Raw genomic sequence first — 19,670 nt, 5'->3', positions numbered from 1 at the left:
CATGTTTAGCAGAAAATAAAGATACTACTTTCTTCCTTGGGCAGCTGTGCTCTAACACAAATCAAATTGAGAAAATGTCTCTGTCCTCCGAGAAATGACTTCACTCAGCATAGCCACTCTCCTCCTGCTTGTTCAGAAGCAGTGCAATGCAGGCAAAATCCACCCTTGTTTTAATCTTGTGTTTTAAATCTTTGTTTTGCCTTTTAAATTAGATTATTTTCCTGATGATTTAAGAGGGTCTCCTGTGCTTTGATCATTGGATTGAAAATAAAAGCCCTGTGGAAGCTTACTAGCCACTGTTGTTCAGCCTCTTCTCCTTTCACATAGTTGCTTTCACAGTGTGGTTGCTGTCGAAAAGACTGGCTGGGTGCCTTTTTATTTCCCGCTGCTGCCGTTTTTACTGTAAGCATTGCTTTGTTAGAGTTGAAATTTGAAGGCTTGGCCTTTTTTTTTTTTTCAGTTGCTGAACAGTGGGAACCACTGAATGAATATTCTCTGACTTCAAAGCCTGTCAGCAGCTTTACCTTTTGGATAAAAATAATAGTGGCTTTCTATTGATCATGTGTACTGGCAATGCTTCAGTGAACCGCAGGTTATAAATTCTGAGTGTGGCGCATAAAATATGTATGGCGAACTCTGCTTTAACGAACTTCCATCTGCCAGATATTTCTTTTGTTGAGATGAATAAGTGTCATTCCAGCAGTGGTTACTTGCAACCTAATTAGTTTTACTTAGCATGAAATTTTATTGACTTTTTTTGGAAAACATTTTTTTTTTAAAGCAAGGTTTAAATTGGACACCTGCTGCTTGTAAACGGTTCTACTGTAGTGCTTATCTGCATGTTCTTTGAGAATTACCTGCTCCTTGTAAATTTCACACAGACACTACACAAGGATTTCTCAGTGAAAGATACAGTTTTCCCATTAGGTTTTGTGCTTTAATTTTAAGTCTCATGGGAAAAGGTATATCATTGCATATTTATATTTGAGAGGACTGAGGAAGCAAGTTAGTTCTAGTCTCTCTCCAGGGAATAAGAGTTTAGTTCAGACACTGTGGCACCTCCTTCCTGCCAATTACTGGCATGGAATTGGCATAGACTTCAGAGAGGCACTGCTCTGCCCTCACTTTATCCATCCACTATGAAAGGAGAAGGTAATTAGATAATATATTTTAGCACACGCCAGTGCGGCATTTTATAAAGTTCATTTTTTTAAATTAAAATTAAATGCAAGTGTGTCAAATTAAATCTACCCAATTAACATCTAAGCGGATACATTTTTCCATTGTTGCTTTCCAAAATCAGTCACTGCTATGTAGTATGGCCTATAGTTAAAGTAATCCCTGCACCTATCTAGACCTGATGTGTAGCACATTCTTTAAAGCTATCAAGTTGGTTTGATACAATTTGTTCTTGACAAATCCATGCTGACTGTTACTTATCACCTTATTATCTTCTAGATGAATGCAAATTGATTGCTTAATTATTTGCTCCATTATCTTTCTGAAGCTAAGCTGACTGGTCTGTAATTCCCCGGGTTGTCCTTATTTCTCTTTTTATAGATTGGCATTATATATTTGCCCTTTTCCAATCTTCTGGAATCCCTCCCATCTTCCATTACTTTTAAAAGATAATCACTAATGGCTCAGCTCCTTCAGTATTCCAGGATGTATTTCATCAGGCCTTTGTGACTTGAAGACATCTAACTTGTCTGAGTAATTTTTAACTTGTTTTTTCCCTATTTAAGCCTCTGATCCTACCTCATTTTCACTGGCATTCACTATGTTAGATGACCCATCACCCATAGGCGCAAACTTTCCCCGGCGCTGGTGGGTGCTCACACCTCCCTGCCCCAGTCCTGCCCTGCCTCCACCCTTCCCCTGCCCTGCCTCTTCCCCGAGCGCACCGCATTCCCCCTCCTCCCTCCCAGCACTTGTCGTGCAAAACAGCTGTTTCACGGCGCAAGCACTGGGAGCTAGGGGGAAAAAGTGGGCATGCGGCGCGCATGGGGTGGAGGCGGAGGCGAAGGTGAGCTGGAGCGAGGGGGCGGGGAGGGGAGCTGCCAGCACCACCAATTTTTCCCTCAACAGTCCCTTCCTCAGTCATCTCTAGGGACATCTTTGCAGCTCCCCACAAGCAGGAAATTCACGAGCTCTTCACACCATGCCCCTGAGAGACAGGGATCGCCCAGGCAAAGGAAGAGAGGATCTGGTCCTGGCCTTCCTGCAGTCGCCAACTCCCCAGAAAATTCTCACAGGACGGCCCATACATATTGGAGGTAACAGCTTACATACAGTTCCACGTTGGAGCAGAAAATACAGGATGTTGAGAGGTGGTCACTCATTTTCGAAACATGTCCTCCCAGTTCACCCTTCAGTTGCAAAAATGTTCACCTTGGAATGTTTCTCCATTACCCCGAATTCTGTACCTTCAGAGCCTTGGTGCCTGAGAAGGGACAAAGTGTCAGAACTGGATCCTGTATGTCCCACCCACCACCCGAATGTCCAGAGGATCTAGAAACATCCATCTACAGTCTCTAGCTATCTCCTCCTAATGTAGCGTCGCCCATGGCGTCATGATCCAAACCATCAGACCTTCCCCTGGAATCCAGTGTCAATCTTCAGATTCTCTTCTACCAGTAGGTAGGACAGTCTGGAAAACCCTTGAGCTGAAGGTATCCAGATGGCCAAAGCCACCTAATCTTCCTGTGTTTTGTTGTTGCGTACAGATATTCAGTCAGAAACGGCTATCTGATCAGAACCCCTGATAGTCTTTTGGTTGCCCTGCTTGTGGGCCCCCCTGAAACCTGCTGGTGGCCCCGAGGCCCCTGGTTGAGAACCACTGCCTTACAGCAGTGAGACTCGACTATATGGCACAGGATTCCATTAGTGCAAGTGCTAAAATCCTGGGATTCTTTGGGTCTGCCTGCAGATGGAGAGGGCACATCTGACCTTCTTGCCCTCCTCTCTAAGGACCCCACATTGTTGTGAGACTCCTTACAGAGATCTCTGAGAAGATAAACCTTTTTCCCACTCTGCCAGCCCAAATCATCTTCATCTTCCTCCTCCCCCTTAGGACCAAATGAGTCCCACTTCTTCACCGGAAATCCCAGGTGAGGGAGAAGCACAGTTTGAATAAATCCAGCTGTATTCCTTTCACAAGTCAGAGTGCAAGCCGAAGGACTTTGCCATAGGAGCTCGGAGGGCTGGGTGGCCTAGAGGTTGGTGCACCCGGCTTCTGGCCTCTGTCAGGCGGTAGGGGTGCCTGCTCCTGACCTTCAAGCCAGCATGCCTCAGCTTGCCACCCACCTCCAGGCCTAGGCCTTTAAGGGGGTGTGGTAGAGGACCTGGGCCCTCCCTTTCCACCGGGCCCCAGCCCAGGGTCCTGTGTGGAGCGACGCCAGTAGAGTGCTCCCTGCAGCAAGTCTGTGTTCACCTCCCTTCCTACTTAGAATCTCTTCAGGTTGGGGTGTGGCCCCTCAGTGGTGAGCTGGAGCCAGTTCCCACCAGTTCGCAGGAACCGGTTCTTAAATTTAGAAACCCTTTTAGAACCGGTTGTAAAGGGCTTTTAAATTTAACAAAAGCTCCAGCAGCTCCCTCCCCTGCCCTGCCCCCGGCCCCAGCTCACCTGGCTCCAGCCCTGCCTCCTCCTCTGAAGGCTCTCCCTCCGGGCTTCCCGCCAATCAGCTGTTAGCGCAGGAAGCCTGGGAGGGCTGAGAAGGAAGCAGCAGCTTCCTGCAGGTGAGCTGGGGCAGGGGGCACGAGGAGGGCTCTAGGCGCCGCGTCTCCAGGCCAGCCCCCGACCCCGGCTGGCCGGGCGGCGCGTCTCCGGGCCGGCCCCCGGCCCTGACTCCGGCCGGCCGGGCGGCGTGGCTCCAGGCAGCACGGTAAGGGGGGCAGGGAGGGGGGGTTGGATAGAGGGCGAGGGGTGGATTAGGGTCAGGACTCGGGGTGGTCAGAGGGCAGGGAATAGGGGAATTGAATGGGGGCAAGGATCCTGGGGGGGGCAGTCAGGAAGGAGCAGGGGTTGGAGGGGGCGGTGGGAGGCAGTCAGGGGCAGGGGTTCCAGGGGCAGTTGGGACAGAGAGAAGGAGTGGTTGGAGGGGGCAGGGGTCCTGGAGGCCCTCAGGAATAAGAGGAGGGGTTGGATGGGGTGGCAGGGGGCAGTTAGAGGACAGGGAAGGGGGGTGGATGGGGCAGGGGTCCTGGGGGTGGGGTGTCAAGGAACGTGGGAGGTTGGATGGGGCAGGAGTCCCGGGGGATGGGCAGGGGGGCACGACCCCCTCATGGGGTGAGGAGGAGGGAACCGGTTGTTAATATTTTGGCAGCTCATCACTGTGGCTCCTATAGTCTGCATAGTCAATCACCTTACGTCCTGTGTTGTCACCAGTCCAGACCTGCCTCCCAAAGGCATTTGTAGAACAGCACCACGTTGGTGCATCACTCCTTTCATTGGTTCATGTAGATCAGGCACTTTCTTCCAGGAATCTCTTTGGGTGAGAATTACATGCTGGCTGCAGAAATCCTTCAGGAGCATTGGGTCTGCACGCTATTGCAAACGTGCAGTGTGAGAGAAGGGAAGGGGATAGGAAAGCCGTCCTGGACCAGAGTACTTGTAGCCCATGTCATTGGGCTCGGTTGTACTTTCCAGCACAGTTTCACTGTCACTGAGGTCAATGAGCAAAGCCCAGTGCTTCAATCTGTGACGTGGATTTTTATGTAATAAAAGGTGTTCTCAACTCGCTGCTTCCATAAGAGCAGCTCTGGCCTCCTTTAAAGGCTACGTTAAATATAACCGTCCTTCCCTGACTCCCATCCCAGCCTGTGCTGGGGCAGAGCAGAAGCAGAGTTTGGTTGCACCTCTAAGTCTTGCAGAAACACATTATTTCTGTCCTCCTTGTTGGACTGTAGATTAACTCTCATGTTCTGCATGAGAAAGAAACTTGAAGACATCACAGAGATTTGGTCTTCACTCCTCAGTCAGTGTGATTCCCAGGGAGAAGTGTTTTTCTGGCATCATAGCCATTCTTTATATGCGTTGTCCTGCGTATGACAGCATCTCTCCGGCCTTCTTGCATTTTGGGGGAGACACTGGTGCCTCGACATTCCCCTGCCTAGGAAGAACCTTCACAGGACTTAGTCCTCATGGGTTCTAGAAAGGCCAGAAAGAGACACTAACCAACCAGGAGCCGTCAGGCAGTACTTCATCGCTGGGGCTGGGACAGGAAAGGAGCCCCTCGGTCCTAGCCCGGAGCCCTGGGACAGGTCAGGGCCCCTGTTTAAACAGGGGGATCAAGTGGTTACTTTGTTTATTTACGAGTTTCAAGGTGCAGGCTGTCAAATTTTGAGTTTACCTGTTAAAGGGCTGGTGCCAAGTACACTGCACAAGTCCTCCTGCTCCGGACGGGCCGACTCACCTGCTGTTTTGCTTCCATGTTCCTTTGTGTTCTCTCTGGTTGTAGAAAATGTACATCTCCCTCCTCCTTTTTCATGTAACAGCATATTCTGTTTCCATGTGACTGTACTTTCTGTCTTGTTTTCGGCGTTGGTGAAATCTTTGGTTGGGATAAGTCATTTCACTTGGTCAGCACAGCAATAGAACAAAGGGCAATGGAGAAATGCAGAAAATGCAATTGTTGTCAGTGTGATAGTTCGGTACGGGGCATGTCACTATTCCATCGTTCAGCTCCCCAGGTGCAACATAATTTGGTCTGGGGAAAAGGAAAAAGTAGTTGGCCTCTTCTCCTCCCTGTGGGCGGGCGTCTCTCTGCCTCATGGAACAAGCAGCAAATCATTCTTTTACTTGTCTTGTTTCCTTAGCAAAATGCTCCTTTAGACTTTCTTCCCCATCCCCGTCTTACCATCTGGCCAGCTCAGGACAGCATGCTGCCTTTTAGAGTTATCAGTAAATGTAAAGCTGGAGCTATTTTTTCTAGTTAATGTCAAATTATATCCATCTTTTTGCACTTTATAAAATGACAAAATATTGCTTTTCGGAGGAGACCAAACAGCAGCCTTTGCGTGACTTTGAAGAGAACTAGATGCAGTTGTGCTGTGTCATTATTCCAATTAGAGAGGATGCTTCATGGGAAACAGTTGCCTTTTGTGCATGGGTTAAGTAGCACAAACTCTGTGGGATGTAACTGAATGGAAGATCCCAGCAGGCGAGAGGCCACAAGAGTTCACCCTTTTTGGCCTCATTGGGCCACGCTTACACAGTTAAGTAGGTAACCTTCACCAGCCTAGATTGGTGGGTCTGTGACAGAAGCCGGATATGCATGTTAGAATCCCCCTGGTCTGTTAAACGAAAAGATGGTAACTTTTCTGCTACAAATTCCTGATGTTTCAGCCCTTTCGTAAGAGTATTATTAGCTTGTTACATTTAACTTATATAAGCAGCAAGGACTGAGCACTGGCATGCCTGCAACAGAGTTTGGTTATTCACTGATAACCACATCCCTAGAGTTGTCATCCTGGAAAATCTCTTCATCATTAAGGACCAGTGTAGATGGGGTGCGGAAGGAGGTCCCAGAAAGCAGAGCAGAACTCCAGTTTCATCAGTGGAATGCTTTGGCATGGACCAAACCATCCCTGCCCAAATTCTACCCTCCTAGTGCGGCCTGATCTGTGGAAGGGCAATGACGTTTCAGGCTGAGATAGAATTCCCTTTAAGGTTTTAAAGTTTTGGCTTCAGTTTATTGCTCCTTTTGCTAACCAATGGTGTGTTCTTCCTTCAGCGTACGTACCGAATGCCAAAGGATATCCATGTTGAACCACAGAAGTTTGCTGCAGAGCTGATCAATCGCCTGGAGGAAGTACAAAGGGAACGTGAAGCAGAGGAGAAATTAGAGGAGCGCCTTAAACGTGTTAGAGCGGTTAGTAGCAGCCTCAGCATCTCTGGAAACTGGGAAATACAGGTTGTTTGAATAACTTGCTCTGTGGGAATCCTTCAGCAGCAGTTGTATTGAGTAACACTACATTGTCATAGGTCATGATGCTGCTGAGCCATATGATGTTTCACGAGAGCTTAAATGACCTGGTGGGACACCCGGGTACTTTTTTTTCAGCGATGAGCCTTGGATTAGCCAAAAAATCATACCAGGCTCTTAGCTCCATGGCAGGCTGAGAATGAGAGAAAGGCAGGTCAGTCCTACGTGAGACATTTTGCTCAGAGTTCATGTAGCCCCTTTACACTTCTGGTGTTCTGTGTTCCTAGATAAGTGTAAATACTATTTTGTAAGTACAGGATGTTTTGCTGAGTGCATCCGTGTGTTACTTAACATCACAGTCTGCTACTGTATAGCTAGGGTCCTAGTTCCTAGCAGATAACTGTCCACATACCAAAATCACCACCCCTCAAAACCAAAGGGCTCCCCTGTTGGCTGCCTCAGCTGACTGTCCAAGGACTCAATGGCATCTGAAACTATCGTTTTACCCCTAAGGGGGGCATATTGGCATCAGGACAAAGAATGATGCCAGCTGGCGTGGGGCAGGCTTGAAGTACCACTGCCTGCTCTGTGGTTCTGTATTCGGGTTAAGTGTCCAGGGCTGTCAATCGAAGACCTTTCACCAGCATAAAAATGAATTGTATGCGTTTGTCAGAAATCTCTTTCTAAGACGCTAATGTAGCAGATTGGAATGTCCGGTGTACATTGTAACTGATCCAGACGTAGACAGGTTAGGGGATTTGAATGTCGGCACAAGCATCTATCCCCACATCTATTCCATGGCTTAAATAACTTGCTTGTAGTACCTGTGAGTGGGCAGAGAGGAGCTGATGATGGTGACCTACCTGGTCTTTTCTGCCTAGATTCTAGGTGCTAACTTCTGTGATACCTTCTGCCCTTCCCAGCCTGGCCCCCGACAGCTCTCTACCGTCGTCTGATGCCCCCTCAGTCCTGGCTTGAGGTGCTGCCTGTTAATACAGTCCTGGACCTCTCTCCCACATCCCCACCATCGCCCAGTGCCTTCACTTACCACTCTGGGGTATTAATTTGGATGGAATAAAGGGCCCAAAGAGTCAAAGGTGCTAGCGTGACCCTGAAGCTGTCCGACATCACCCGTGGAAGCAAGGTTCAGTGCCCTCAGCCTGCTTAGTGCTGTGGCAAATAGGCCATTAAAAATTCCTTACCCCTTTATTAGGGTCGAGAAAAGAAGGAAACATTAAATCAGTTGAAACGTAAGGCTTTCATTTTAACCACCTTCCATCTTCCCTTTCCCTTCAGCAGCAGAGTCTTTAAGGGGGAAATCCTGGTCTGACAGTCTCTTCGATGATATTAAACATGGTAATAACTGTCCTTTTTAGAAAAAAGAGCACTTAGTCGAGATGGGCTGGAGTTGTTGTCGTTGCTGCTGTTGTGAAAAGTCCAGTCACGTTTCCTAGAAGACAACATGAGACCCCTACAAAAAGGGAAAGATAAGAACGGCAAAGAGTAAAAATGCAGCTTCTGTCTCTGGTGTTGACTTTCACTTGCAACCTCACTGCTGGAGAAACACAAGGCTAGCGCACTGTCTGGACACTTGGTTACCTTTTCCAGACTTACAGAAGGGCTCAGTGACGCGCAAAAGGTTGTTTATCATATCAAGAGAAGTTGGCCCAGTAAAAGATGCTCATCACCCCACCCTGTCTCACTGCAAGACCTGGCAAACATGTACCAGCCCCAGGCTGTTTAGGGGATTGCTTTTAGCTGCCTCTGGTCACAGCCTAAACCAGTGCTGCAACAATGCAATTTTGGCCAGCTAAGCCAGACTCTTATTAAACAGAAGGCAAAAGGAGAGGGACAGGACAGAGAAGAAATAAGGTGGGGAAGGAGAAGAACACCTGGGGGTGCGTGAGTGACAAGGTCTCACTTCCCAGCTGGTGGTTGGGATTCAGCTGAAGCCAGTGAAGGTGGTGATTTGGCTCCCTCTGTCTGGGTCAGTCTGGTCAGGGTGTCTCTCAGGATTAGGATGAAGGAGGACAAACATCAGAGGGGTAGGCGTGTTAGTCTGGATCTGTAAAAGCAGCAAAGAATCTTGTGGCACCTTATAGACTAACAGACGTATTGGAGCATGAGCTTTCATGGGTGAATACCCACTTCGTCGGATGTATGAGGACAAACAGTGTCACAGTAGGTGTCAAAAGTTAGCAGGGGCAGCAGCCAGGATGGTGAAGATTGTGCCTTCTCCTGTCCTCTTCTCTTTCAGACCCCCAGCGTCATAGTAGCCAGCTTCTCTTCAAGTCTCTGTCTGAGGGCGCCAAAGGGAGTGATGGGCAGAATAACCTGTCTTCTCCTTATTTGGTTCACCAGTTAGGCCTAGTTTCCCACATGCCAATTTTGGTTCACTAATTTCTGGTCCCTGGTGTTCACCAAACCTGATCTTAACACAGTCCTTGAATTATATGAGTGGGCTGTTTTGTTTGGACTAATTCAGTTGTTCTGTCTCCCTTTTGCACCTTTTCCCATTCATATTTGTTACTATAGGTTATTGTGACAGTTTATTAACTTTTATTTACAGTTCCATAGTTGGGCTCACAAGTGGGGTAAATCTGTGGGCCCAATTACTACATATTGTCCCAGCCCTCTGCCAGCAAACGCTGCCAGTAGCAGTATCAAAATCAGCAGGTACCTATGTGCTAGAGCAGTGGTTCTCAACCTTAAGCAACCCAAAGACCCCCATTTTGATTTAAAATTTGTCATGGACCCCCAAGTGCCCTACTGCGCCCCAGGTCTTGCTCCCATTCCACCCCTTCCCCCAAGGCCCCACCCTGCCCCTTCTCTTCCCCGCCTCTTTCCACCCCTCCTCCGAGTGTGCCCCGTTCCCGCTCCTCCCCCTCCCTCCCAGTGCCGCCTGTGCACTGCTGAACAGCTGTTCCCCGGCATGCAGGAAGCACTGGGAGGGAGGAGGTGGAGTTGATCAGCACGGCCCGCGAACCCCCTGGAGTATTCTTGCGGCCCCCCGTTTGAGAAATGCTGGGCTAAATAACAGACTGAAGTCTGTTTAAGCACATTTTGTTTTTGACTTAATCCACATTTGAGCCCAGGTCTCTAGGTAATGCTGTGTAGTAAACCCTGTGGTACTCACATAGAACAATGCATTGGATGGTCAGTGCGAGGCATTAGGGATTCAGAATAACTAAATATAAGCCTTTTAGGTTAGTACTTAAAGTGTGGGACCTGCTGGTATCTGCAAAAGGAGAGCTTGAATCCTGATGTACCACAGCTTTTGGGGGCACAAATGTCAGGACTGGAGGCCTCCTCTCAGTGCAGATCTCTGGGATGGCTCGCTGAACGGTGCCAAAATTCAAAAAAAAAATTGCAAAGCCTCAAGCACAGTCATTGATTCAGCACAGGTCTTGGAAACATTTGCAAACACTACTGAAACAAAAATACCCTTCACCCAACTGCCTGCAGTTCCCTTTCCAAGGCAGCGTCAGTCGATGAATACAGGAGAAAGGAAAGTGAATTTAGAGTCACGTGATTTTGTTACGGAAGCACTGACAGGTAATTTATACCCACCATTTATGGTTTTTTCTTAACATTTAGAAAAACCAAGCACTGGACTGTCTTCATCAATCCCTTTAAATCCCCAAGAAAGGGTTCTTTGGATGTGTCCATTCCCGTATAGCAGTGGCGCTGAACCTTTCCAGAGCCACTGTATCCCCTTCAGGAGTCTGATTTGTCTCGGGTACCCCAAGTTTCACCTTACTTAGAGTACTTGCTTACAAAATCAGACATAAAAATACAAAAGTGTCACAGCACGCTGTTACTGAAAAAGTGCTGACTTTCTCATTTTTACCATATAATCATAAAATAAATCAATTGGAATATAAATATTGTACTCACATTTCAGTGTATAGTATATAGAGCAGTACAAACAAGTCATAGTGTGAATGAAATTTTAGTTTGTACTGACTTTGCTAGTGCTTTTTATGTAGCCTGTTGTAAAACTAGACATATATCTAGATGAGTTGATGTACTTCCTGGAAGACCTCTGTATACCCCCGGGGTACACGTATCCCTGGATGAGAACCACTGCCCTATGGTATTTCCAGCCCAAGCATTTCACTGTTGTGCTGCTGAATGGCAAATAGAAAGTAAAATGCGCTATTGACAGACTGATCTAGCTTCACTGTCGGACCAGAGTGAAATTTGAAAAGCAACCAGACACATCATCAGTGAGAACCATATCTATGTTTACAATTCTTTCCATGTTAATGTAAAGCATTGCTGGTATTGCTAGGAAGGAAACTTCTTTCAGCATCATTTTTGCTCAGTGGCATCCCCGATTAAAACAAAAGGCACACATACATCAGAGGAATCCTTTCAGCTCAATCGGTGGTCATTTGATAGGTAAAAAGGAGAGGAAACAAGATGTTACTGGTTCTACAAATTGTCAGTGTGTGTTCCTAGCTCAATGGAAAGGGCTGTTCAGACTTCCCTGGGTATTATGTCACTGCAGATGTGTTTTTTAAATGACTTGTAGCATTCTAAATCTGATTAAAGGAGCCTCTGACAATATTGTAACCACCAGGCCCCATCTAGTGGGCACAGCAGACCTGATTTTTATTATTCTGTATTTCGGAAAGTGTAGTCTGCAGAGGCCGTGCTGTCTCCAAGCTTCATTCCCAGCAGCACTGAAATACCTGCTTTCGAGCTCACACAAAGAAAGGGCTCGGGCGTGTGCCTCCCGGAACTGCTTTCCTTTCATGCACAAAGACTCCATCAAATCAGCTGCTTGCTGAACCCTATATTGTTTCTGTGCAAAATCCAGCTGTTATCTTAAGCAGATAAGAAGGCACGTTTTTATAATTTTATCTTGCAGCTAGTGAAGTCAAAATTAACTTGGGAGTAAAAATACCCCAAATAAAATGTAGGGATAATTTTGCAAACGTAGGCACTTAAATTGTGTAGACAAAACCATAGAAAATCATTCAGTGTTGGCATCTGGCTTTGTATTTTGAGGATGTATTTAACTACCGTATATATTCGTTCATTAGCCCATTCGTTTATAAGCCGACCCCCCCAAAATGGTTAGGTAAAAATAGCAAAAACTGCATGACCCTTTCATAAGCCGACCCTATATTTCAGGGGCTGGCAAAACTTTGGCTCCTGGCCCATCAGGGTAAGCTGTTGGCGGGTCGGGACGTTTTGTTTACTTGGAGCATCTGCAGGAATGGAGCCCCTCAGCTCCCAGTGTCCACGGTTTGCTGTTCCCAGCCAAGTGCAGCTCCCATTGGCTGGGAGCTGAGGGGCACCATGCCTGCAGACGCTGCAAGTAAACAAAACGTCCCGACCCGCCAGCGGCTTACCCTGACGGGCCGGGAGCCAAAGTTTTCCAACCCTTGCTATATTTTAAAAGCTGGCATCACAAGAAACACTCAGAAGTGTTGCTAGAATTATTTTAATGTAATCTAACGAAAAACTTGTTATAATAACTGAACAAATCTGTATTTGCCTTCAAAATTACAGTCAATATTTAAAATCAGTAAATGGATATTTAAAACAAGTAACTTAGACCAATATGAGACTTTAAAAAGTCTTAAAATCCTTCAAAGTCTGAATCAGTCTCTGATTCACCAAACAGTTCATTAAACTCAGCTTCAGTCACAGCTGCACCTGCATTGTCATCAGAGATGTTGGCAGTGGCACCTTCAGACTCAGATTCCTTCTCATCAGCAGCCTCTGTTGTGTCATCATCAAATATGGCATCATCTTCTGACCCGTCGAGTGCATTGCTGATTCAGCATTTCCTAGATGATTTTTCTACCATTTCCAAGGGAATGGACACCTTGATCCACTGGGCAACCAGATTGATTTCGGGCTTCATAAGATTCCCGCTTTTTGTCAACTTAGCCATGCCTGAGCACATCCATTCAGACCACATTTTGCATAGCCTGTCTTTAAAGGGTTTGTTCAGGCAGACAGTAAGCGGTTGTAGAACTGAAGTTAGGCCTCTAGGTATTACAGCCGAAGTAGTTTTCATATTTTTGGCCACATTTTTCACCTCATCCGTCTTGTGTGCCCTGAATGTGTCCCAAACGAGTATAGCAGGTTTCTTTAAAAGTGTTCCTGGTCTCTTCTTCCACACTTTTTCCAGCCATTCAGTAGTCCCACTTTCATCCATCTATCCCTTTTCGTGTGCACGTACGATGACACCAGCAGGAAATGTCATGGTTTTAGGCAAGGTTTTTCTTTTAAAAATAAGAACAGGAGGGAGCTTTGATCCATTTGCCAAACATCATAAAACCACCCTAAAATGGATTTTTTCATGGCCAGTGGTTTTAATTAAAACTCTTTTTTTTCACCAACACCAGTTACCGTTCCGTTGCTCAGGAGATCGAATGTCATTGGTGTTTCATCCACATTTCCTATTTGTGACAGTTCAAATGCGTATTCTTTTCAATATTTTATAATAAACCTTTGGAAAGATTCGATTTTGTTCTTCCAGTTCTCTAGGCAGCTTTTGCGCTATCTTTGTTCGCTGACGAAGACAGAGACCATGACGGTTCATGAAGCGAGTACTCCAACCCGCTGATGCGACAGACATTGACGGCTTTACTGACTTGTATTTGTCGTCTTTCAACATTTGCAGAGCATGCAGATGAATTCCAGTTCTAGTGACAATGTACCCATTTTGTTGACATTCAACATCCCAATTATTGAAATCTTTCTGTAGCTCAGGAAATGAAGCGCACCTCGTTGGACATTTTTTCTTGCTTCTTGGCTTGTCTTTTAGTGTTTTATTTTTTCGCCATTCTCTTATTTGCTTCTCATTGATACAGAATTCACGTGCAGCAGCGCAATTATTGTTTGCTTCTGCGTATTCAACAACTTTAAGTTTGAACGCTGCATGATAAGCAGACCTTTTTCTTTTGATTTCACCGTTCATTTTAAATACGTGTATGAAAATAGATTATTATTGTAGTTATAGATTTTGTAGGACTTTATATAGGAATGTCACCTGCTTTATCACTGTCAAATGATTATTGTTCTTTGTTTATTTCAAAACAGCCCTGTAGATTGTCATGTCTGTAAGGATAATAGGCTATTTCAATTATATTAGAGATTCCATCGATTCTGCACGTTATATTTTCATATTGGCTCCAGACTTATGAGGTCCATTTCGAGCCAATCTAGTCCACTAAACAAAGCCTTTACAACTTTAAAAGGCTGCAGTATTGACATCAATAAATGGATCAGTAAACTTTGGCTCCCAGCCTGTCAGGGTAAGCCGCTGGCGGGACGTTTTGTTTACTTGGAGCATCTGCAGGCATGGAGCCCCATAGCTCCCTGTGGCCGCAGTTCGCTGTTCCCAGCCAATGGGAACTGCGGAAAGTGTCACGCCACTTCCCACAGCTCCCATTGGCTGGGAATGGCAAACCACAGCCACAGGGAGCTGAGGGGCTCCATGCCTGCAGACGCTCCAGGTAAACAAAACGACAATGGATTAGATATTCAATTCCATGAGTCCATAGTTTAAAATCACATTTTGGTGTAGACCCATTTATAAGCCGATCCCCGCTCTTTGATGCATCCTTTTTTTTACCAAAAATATTCGGCTTATGAACAAGTATATACAGTACTTGCTTTTTGTGCCTGCTGTTGAAAATGTGGCTCTTAGTTTATAGAGGTTTCGATGCATAAACTGTTGTGTGCGTACATTCACATGCATGACTTTTTTTTTTACCATGGAGTGAAGGTCACAGGCACTCAGCCCTGCCGTGTGTTCCTTGCCCCCCTTCCAAAACTCAAGTGCTGGCAAACCAGGAAATGCAGCCAGGGAACACTTCCTACCAAGCACAGCCACAACCTTAACTCTGCCCCTGTGATCCTGCCCTAAGAACTCCTCACCGCCCCCTCAGTGTCTGCCAAGCAGCAACAAGTCCCAACGAGGTCACTGGTGCCATCCAGAGCTCAGGTGGGGCGGTGGGTGAATGGGAGTGCTGCCGGGAGCTGTGCTAAGCACAGATACAATGACAGGTTTGCTTAGGCAGGGTCAGGTGCTGTTACAACTCCCAGTGTCTGTAGCCATCTCCACAGGGACAGCGTTAAGGCTGTGGCTGTGTTGGGTGGGAAGGGTCCCTCTCACTCAGCATTTGAACTTTGAGAATGACTCTCTCCTGCAATGGAAGGAGGTGAGGCACACAGGGCAGGGCTGAGCACCAGCCACCTTCACTCCATGCCAATGTAGCTTTCTTGTGTGTGACTTCCTGTTGTTTTGGAAAATGGCAGTGGTGTGGGGGTCATGATTCAGGGACAGGTGTGGATGTGTTCTTGGGTACTCCTCCCAGCTCCTCATCTCCCAGCTAAAGTCAACACCAGGGCATAAGGGGAGACCCAATCTGCCTACCACTTGCTAAGGTCCCGTATAGGGGAAGCGGGTTCCCCCTCAGAATTCCAGCCCCACCATGAGCAGCAAGAGTGATGGAACAGAGGGAGCCCTATAATCTTTGCCCTACATTGGAACCTGTGGAGGCTCACACCATGTTCCGGGAGCATTACCCATCCTCAGCTCCCCCCAGTCTTTGTGTTTTTTTTCCATGTGACATGCACCAAGCCTGCTTGTTCTCAGCTCCCCATGTTCCAAGCACTGTGAAACTCTTTGCCAGAGGATGTTGTGAAGGCCAAGACTAAAACAGGCTTCAAAAAAGAATTAGATAAGTTCAGGGAGGATAGGTCCGTCAGTGGCTATTAGCCAGGATGGGCAGGAATGGTGTCCCTAGTCTCTGTTTGCCAGAAGCTGGAAATGGGTGACAGGGGATGAATCACTTGATGATTACCTGTTCTGTTCATTCCCGCTGGGGCACCTGGCACTGGCCACTGTCAGAAGACAGGATACTGGGCTAAATTGACTTTTGGTCTGACCCAGTATGGCCGTTTTTATGTTCTTATTTTCTTATGTTCTTATGATACACCAATTACACAGGAAATTCCTATGCTTAACTATAGGCCAGGATCATTTCCAATTCCAAGTGCTTCCCTTCTGCCTTTCCTTGGACCCAGGTTGTTCTCAAAGGTCCTGGCAATAGTGGTGGCTTACCTCCGACAAGAAATGATCCTAATCTTCCTGTGCCTTGCTGACTTGCTACTCAAGGGCTGATCCGACCAAGCATTGCTATCTTCCACCTATATGGCACTTGCTCTGTTATAGAGGTTGGGTCTGCAGCCGAATTTTATAAAAAAATCTATATAAACTTCTGTACAAATGATAAAGTTTACAGGGGCACATTTGGGCTCATTGACAGACAGAGCCTGACTTCCCTTAGACAGATTTTTTAATTTCCAGTCTAGTATGGGCAATTCAGGGGAGCCCTGGGGCCACAATAAGAAACTGTCTACAACTTCTCGGACACATGGCAGTTTGCAACTTTTTTGACCAATCGCACAAGGCTATGCCTCCGCTGCTTCCAGGGCTGGCTCAGAACGATCTATTCTCCTGTCAGAGGCACCTTGGACAGACAGGTGATGGAGGGAGGAACTCCCGAGACTCAGAGTAGATGGACAACTCAGGAAACCAGTCTCCACATCTATCTGTTGGAGCTCAGGGCTGTCAAGAATGCTTGCCTTCATTTCCAGCCCCTCACCAGGGGCAAGTCAATCAGGGTCATGACACACAACGTATCCTCTATGTTCTAGATCAATAAACGGGGAGAACCAAGATCCCCCTCCATGTGTGCCGAACCCATGAAACTAGGGAACTTGTTCGTAGTTCATCAGATCCAAATTTCTGCAGTCTGCTTCCAGATATTCAGAACACCACAGCCAATGTCCTCAGCAGCACTTCTCTCAGGACTACGAATAGAAGCTAGATGCTCAAGCTCTCCACAGCATATTCCAAAGATGGGGACTGGCAGAGGTAGGTCTCTTGGCCACCTCCAGAAACAGGAAGTGTCCTCTTTTTGCAGAAGGGTCTATTCTATGCGTTTTCCCTAGTGCCGCTGATACCAAGGCTGATGAACAAAATCAGACAGGAGACAGACAACATTATCCTGTTCTCTGTTCCATTTATCTGTGAAGCCGGTGTTTTTAGTAGTCATCACGTCGGCTCAGAGGGTCGGAAGATTGGAACCCTGATGGCAGATCCCCTTCTTGATGGTATTCTTCAAGGGCAAAGTGTCTTTACATCCACACCCTAAATTTGTGCCTAAGGTTCTGTGGCAGTTCCACCTTGACCAATCTGTTCATCTACCTGTGTTCTTTCCAAAGCTGCACAGCTCTCCGTAGGAGTCCTGTTTCCATACCCTGCATGTGAGAAGGGTGTTGGCTTTTTATTATGTAGATCAGACCAAGCAATTTAGAAAGTCATCGAGGCTCTTCATCTTCTTTGCATATAGATCCAAGGGGTCCATGATCTCTGCTCAGACTGTCAAGATGAATATCTGGATGTATTATCACATGTTATGATAAAAGGCATTCATCCTCCCAAAGGGTGATAGCACCTTCGACCAGATTACAAGTAACAGTCACGGCACTACGTAAGAATGTGCTGGTATCTGAGATATGCAGGGTGCTACCTGAGCCTCAGTACATATGTTTTTAAAACATTACACTTCAGTCTATGCTGCCAGATCCAATGTGGCGCTTGGTTCTGCTGAACTGTCTTCAGTTCTAGTCTCAGTTCCGAAGCTCCCTCCTCCCTCGGGGGATACTGCTTGGAAGTCACCTGAAGTGGAGCACCCAAGAGACATACGAAGAAGAAAAGGAGTTTACTCCCTTTGTGCAGTAATTACGGCTCTTCAAGATGTGTGTCCCTTTGGGTGCTTCAAGATCTGCCCTCCTTCCCCTTTGCGTCGGACTGTACTCTGTGGGATGTTCGGCTGGAGAAGGAACCTGAGGGTGGTTCGCCCGCACACTCCTATGTAGCCTTGATGTACGGCACAGGGAGCATGCGTGGTCTGAACCAACACTGCTAACTGAACATCTTTGATCGAGGGCTCAAGAGGCGCATGCATGCCTGAAGTGGAGCATCCATAAGGACATGCATCTTGAAGCACTGCAGTTACTGTACAAAGTGAGTAATCTCTTCTTCTCAGCTTCCCGGTATGCCCATTACATGCACCAAGCCTGCCTGTTCTCAGCTTCCCCATGCCTTTGTCAGGGAAATTCCTGATGGGGAGGGGAAGAGATCGCAGGCTCCCCTCCTCCCGCCCCACTCCTGCTGCTCAGCAGGCTCAGAGCTACAGTCTACAAATATGTAACACCAAACACAGCACTAGCCTTCACAACCCCTGTGCCCCCCTCCTGATGCCTCCTCATCCCAAGCAGGGTGTGATTGTGACTATGGCATCCCCATAGATCTTAGAAGGCAAAGGGGTAGATCAGGTCCCTGGAGATGCCAGATATACTACAGATGAGTAAACTGAAGCACAGAGAGAGAGCTCAAGCAGCTGAAGCCAAGAGATGCAGAGCAAGGAGAAGAAGGGTAAACGGGATGATCCAAGTAATTATAGGCCTGTCAGTCTGACATCAGTCCCGGGCAAGATAATGGAGCAAGTGATACAGGACTCAACTGATAACGAATCAAAGGAGGGTAATATATTTAATGCCAATCAGCATGGATTGATGAAAAATAGATGCTGTCAAACTAACTTGATGTTTTTTAATGAGATTGCAAGTTTGGCTGATAAAAATAATAGTATCGATGTAATATACTTAGACTTCGGTAAAACGTTTGAGTTGGCACCGCATGACCTTTTGATTAAACATCTAGAAAGTTATAAAATTATCATGGCACATGTTACATGGATTAAAAGCTGACTAACTGATAGATCTCAAAATGCAACTGTTAAAGGGGAATCCTGATTGAACTAGTGTGTTTCAAATGGGGTCCTTCAGGGACTGGTTCTTGGCCCTACTCTTTTTAACATTTTTATCAATGACCTGGAAGAAAAAAAATCATTGGTAAAATTTGCCAATGACAAAAAAATTGGGGGAGTGGTAAATAATGAACAGGACACTTGGGATCTGGATCACTTGGAAATCTGGGCACAAGCAAACAAATGTGTTTTAATACATCTAAATGTGAATGTACACATGAAGGAACAAAGAATGTTGGCCACCCTTATGGGGTGGGGGACTCTGTCCTGGGAAGCAGTGACTCTGAACAAGATTTGTTGTGAGTCCAGGAATAGATAATCAGTTGAACTTGCCCCCCCCGTGCAACACTGTGGCCAAAAGGACTAATATACAATCCCTGGATCCATAAATATGGGAATCTCAAGTAGGAGTAGAGAGGTTATTGTACCTTTGTATTTGGCGCTTGCCCGACTGCTGCTGGAATTCTGTGTCCAGTTCTGGTGTCTACAGTTCAAGAAGGATGTTGATAAATTGGAGAGGGTTCAGGGAAGATCCACAAGAATGATTAAAGGATTAGAAAACATGCCTTATAGTGATAGACTTGAGCATCTCAGTCTGTTTATCTTAACAAAGAGAAGATTAAGGGGTACGTTGATTACAATCTGTAAGTACGTATACAGAGAACAAATAGTTAATAATGGGCTCTTCAATCTAGCAGATAAAGGTTTAACATGATCCAGTTGCTTGAAATGGAAGGTAGACAAATTCAGGTTGGAAATAAGGTGTAAATTTTTAATGGCTAGAGTAATTAACCATTGGAACAACTTACCGGAGGTGGAGAGGGATGGAGTCTCCATCACTGGCGATTTTTAAATCACTCTTGAATGTTTTTCT

The 19,670-nt window shown here is 46.4% G+C and overlaps 1 protein-coding gene across 8 annotated transcripts in view; it reads left to right on the top strand.

Moving 5' to 3' along the window:
- The window catches only part of AXIN1 (axin 1), a 212,175-nt gene that overhangs the window by 160,287 nt on the left and 32,218 nt on the right, over positions 1-19,670 (top strand). For all 8 annotated transcript variants that reach the window (XM_039492172.1, XM_039492175.1, XM_039492173.1 and 5 more), the window contains one exon: positions 6,735-6,872. In XM_039492172.1, the coding sequence (XP_039348106.1) occupies positions 6,735-6,872 (138 nt within the window). The remainder of the gene's footprint in view (positions 1-6,734; positions 6,873-19,670) is intronic.

This window comes from Mauremys reevesii, linkage group 10 (assembly GCF_016161935.1).
Source record: "Mauremys reevesii isolate NIE-2019 linkage group 10, ASM1616193v1, whole genome shotgun sequence".
Lineage (NCBI taxonomy): Eukaryota > Metazoa > Chordata > Testudines > Geoemydidae > Mauremys > Mauremys reevesii.
This window is presented reverse-complemented; position numbering and strand designations above follow the sequence as displayed.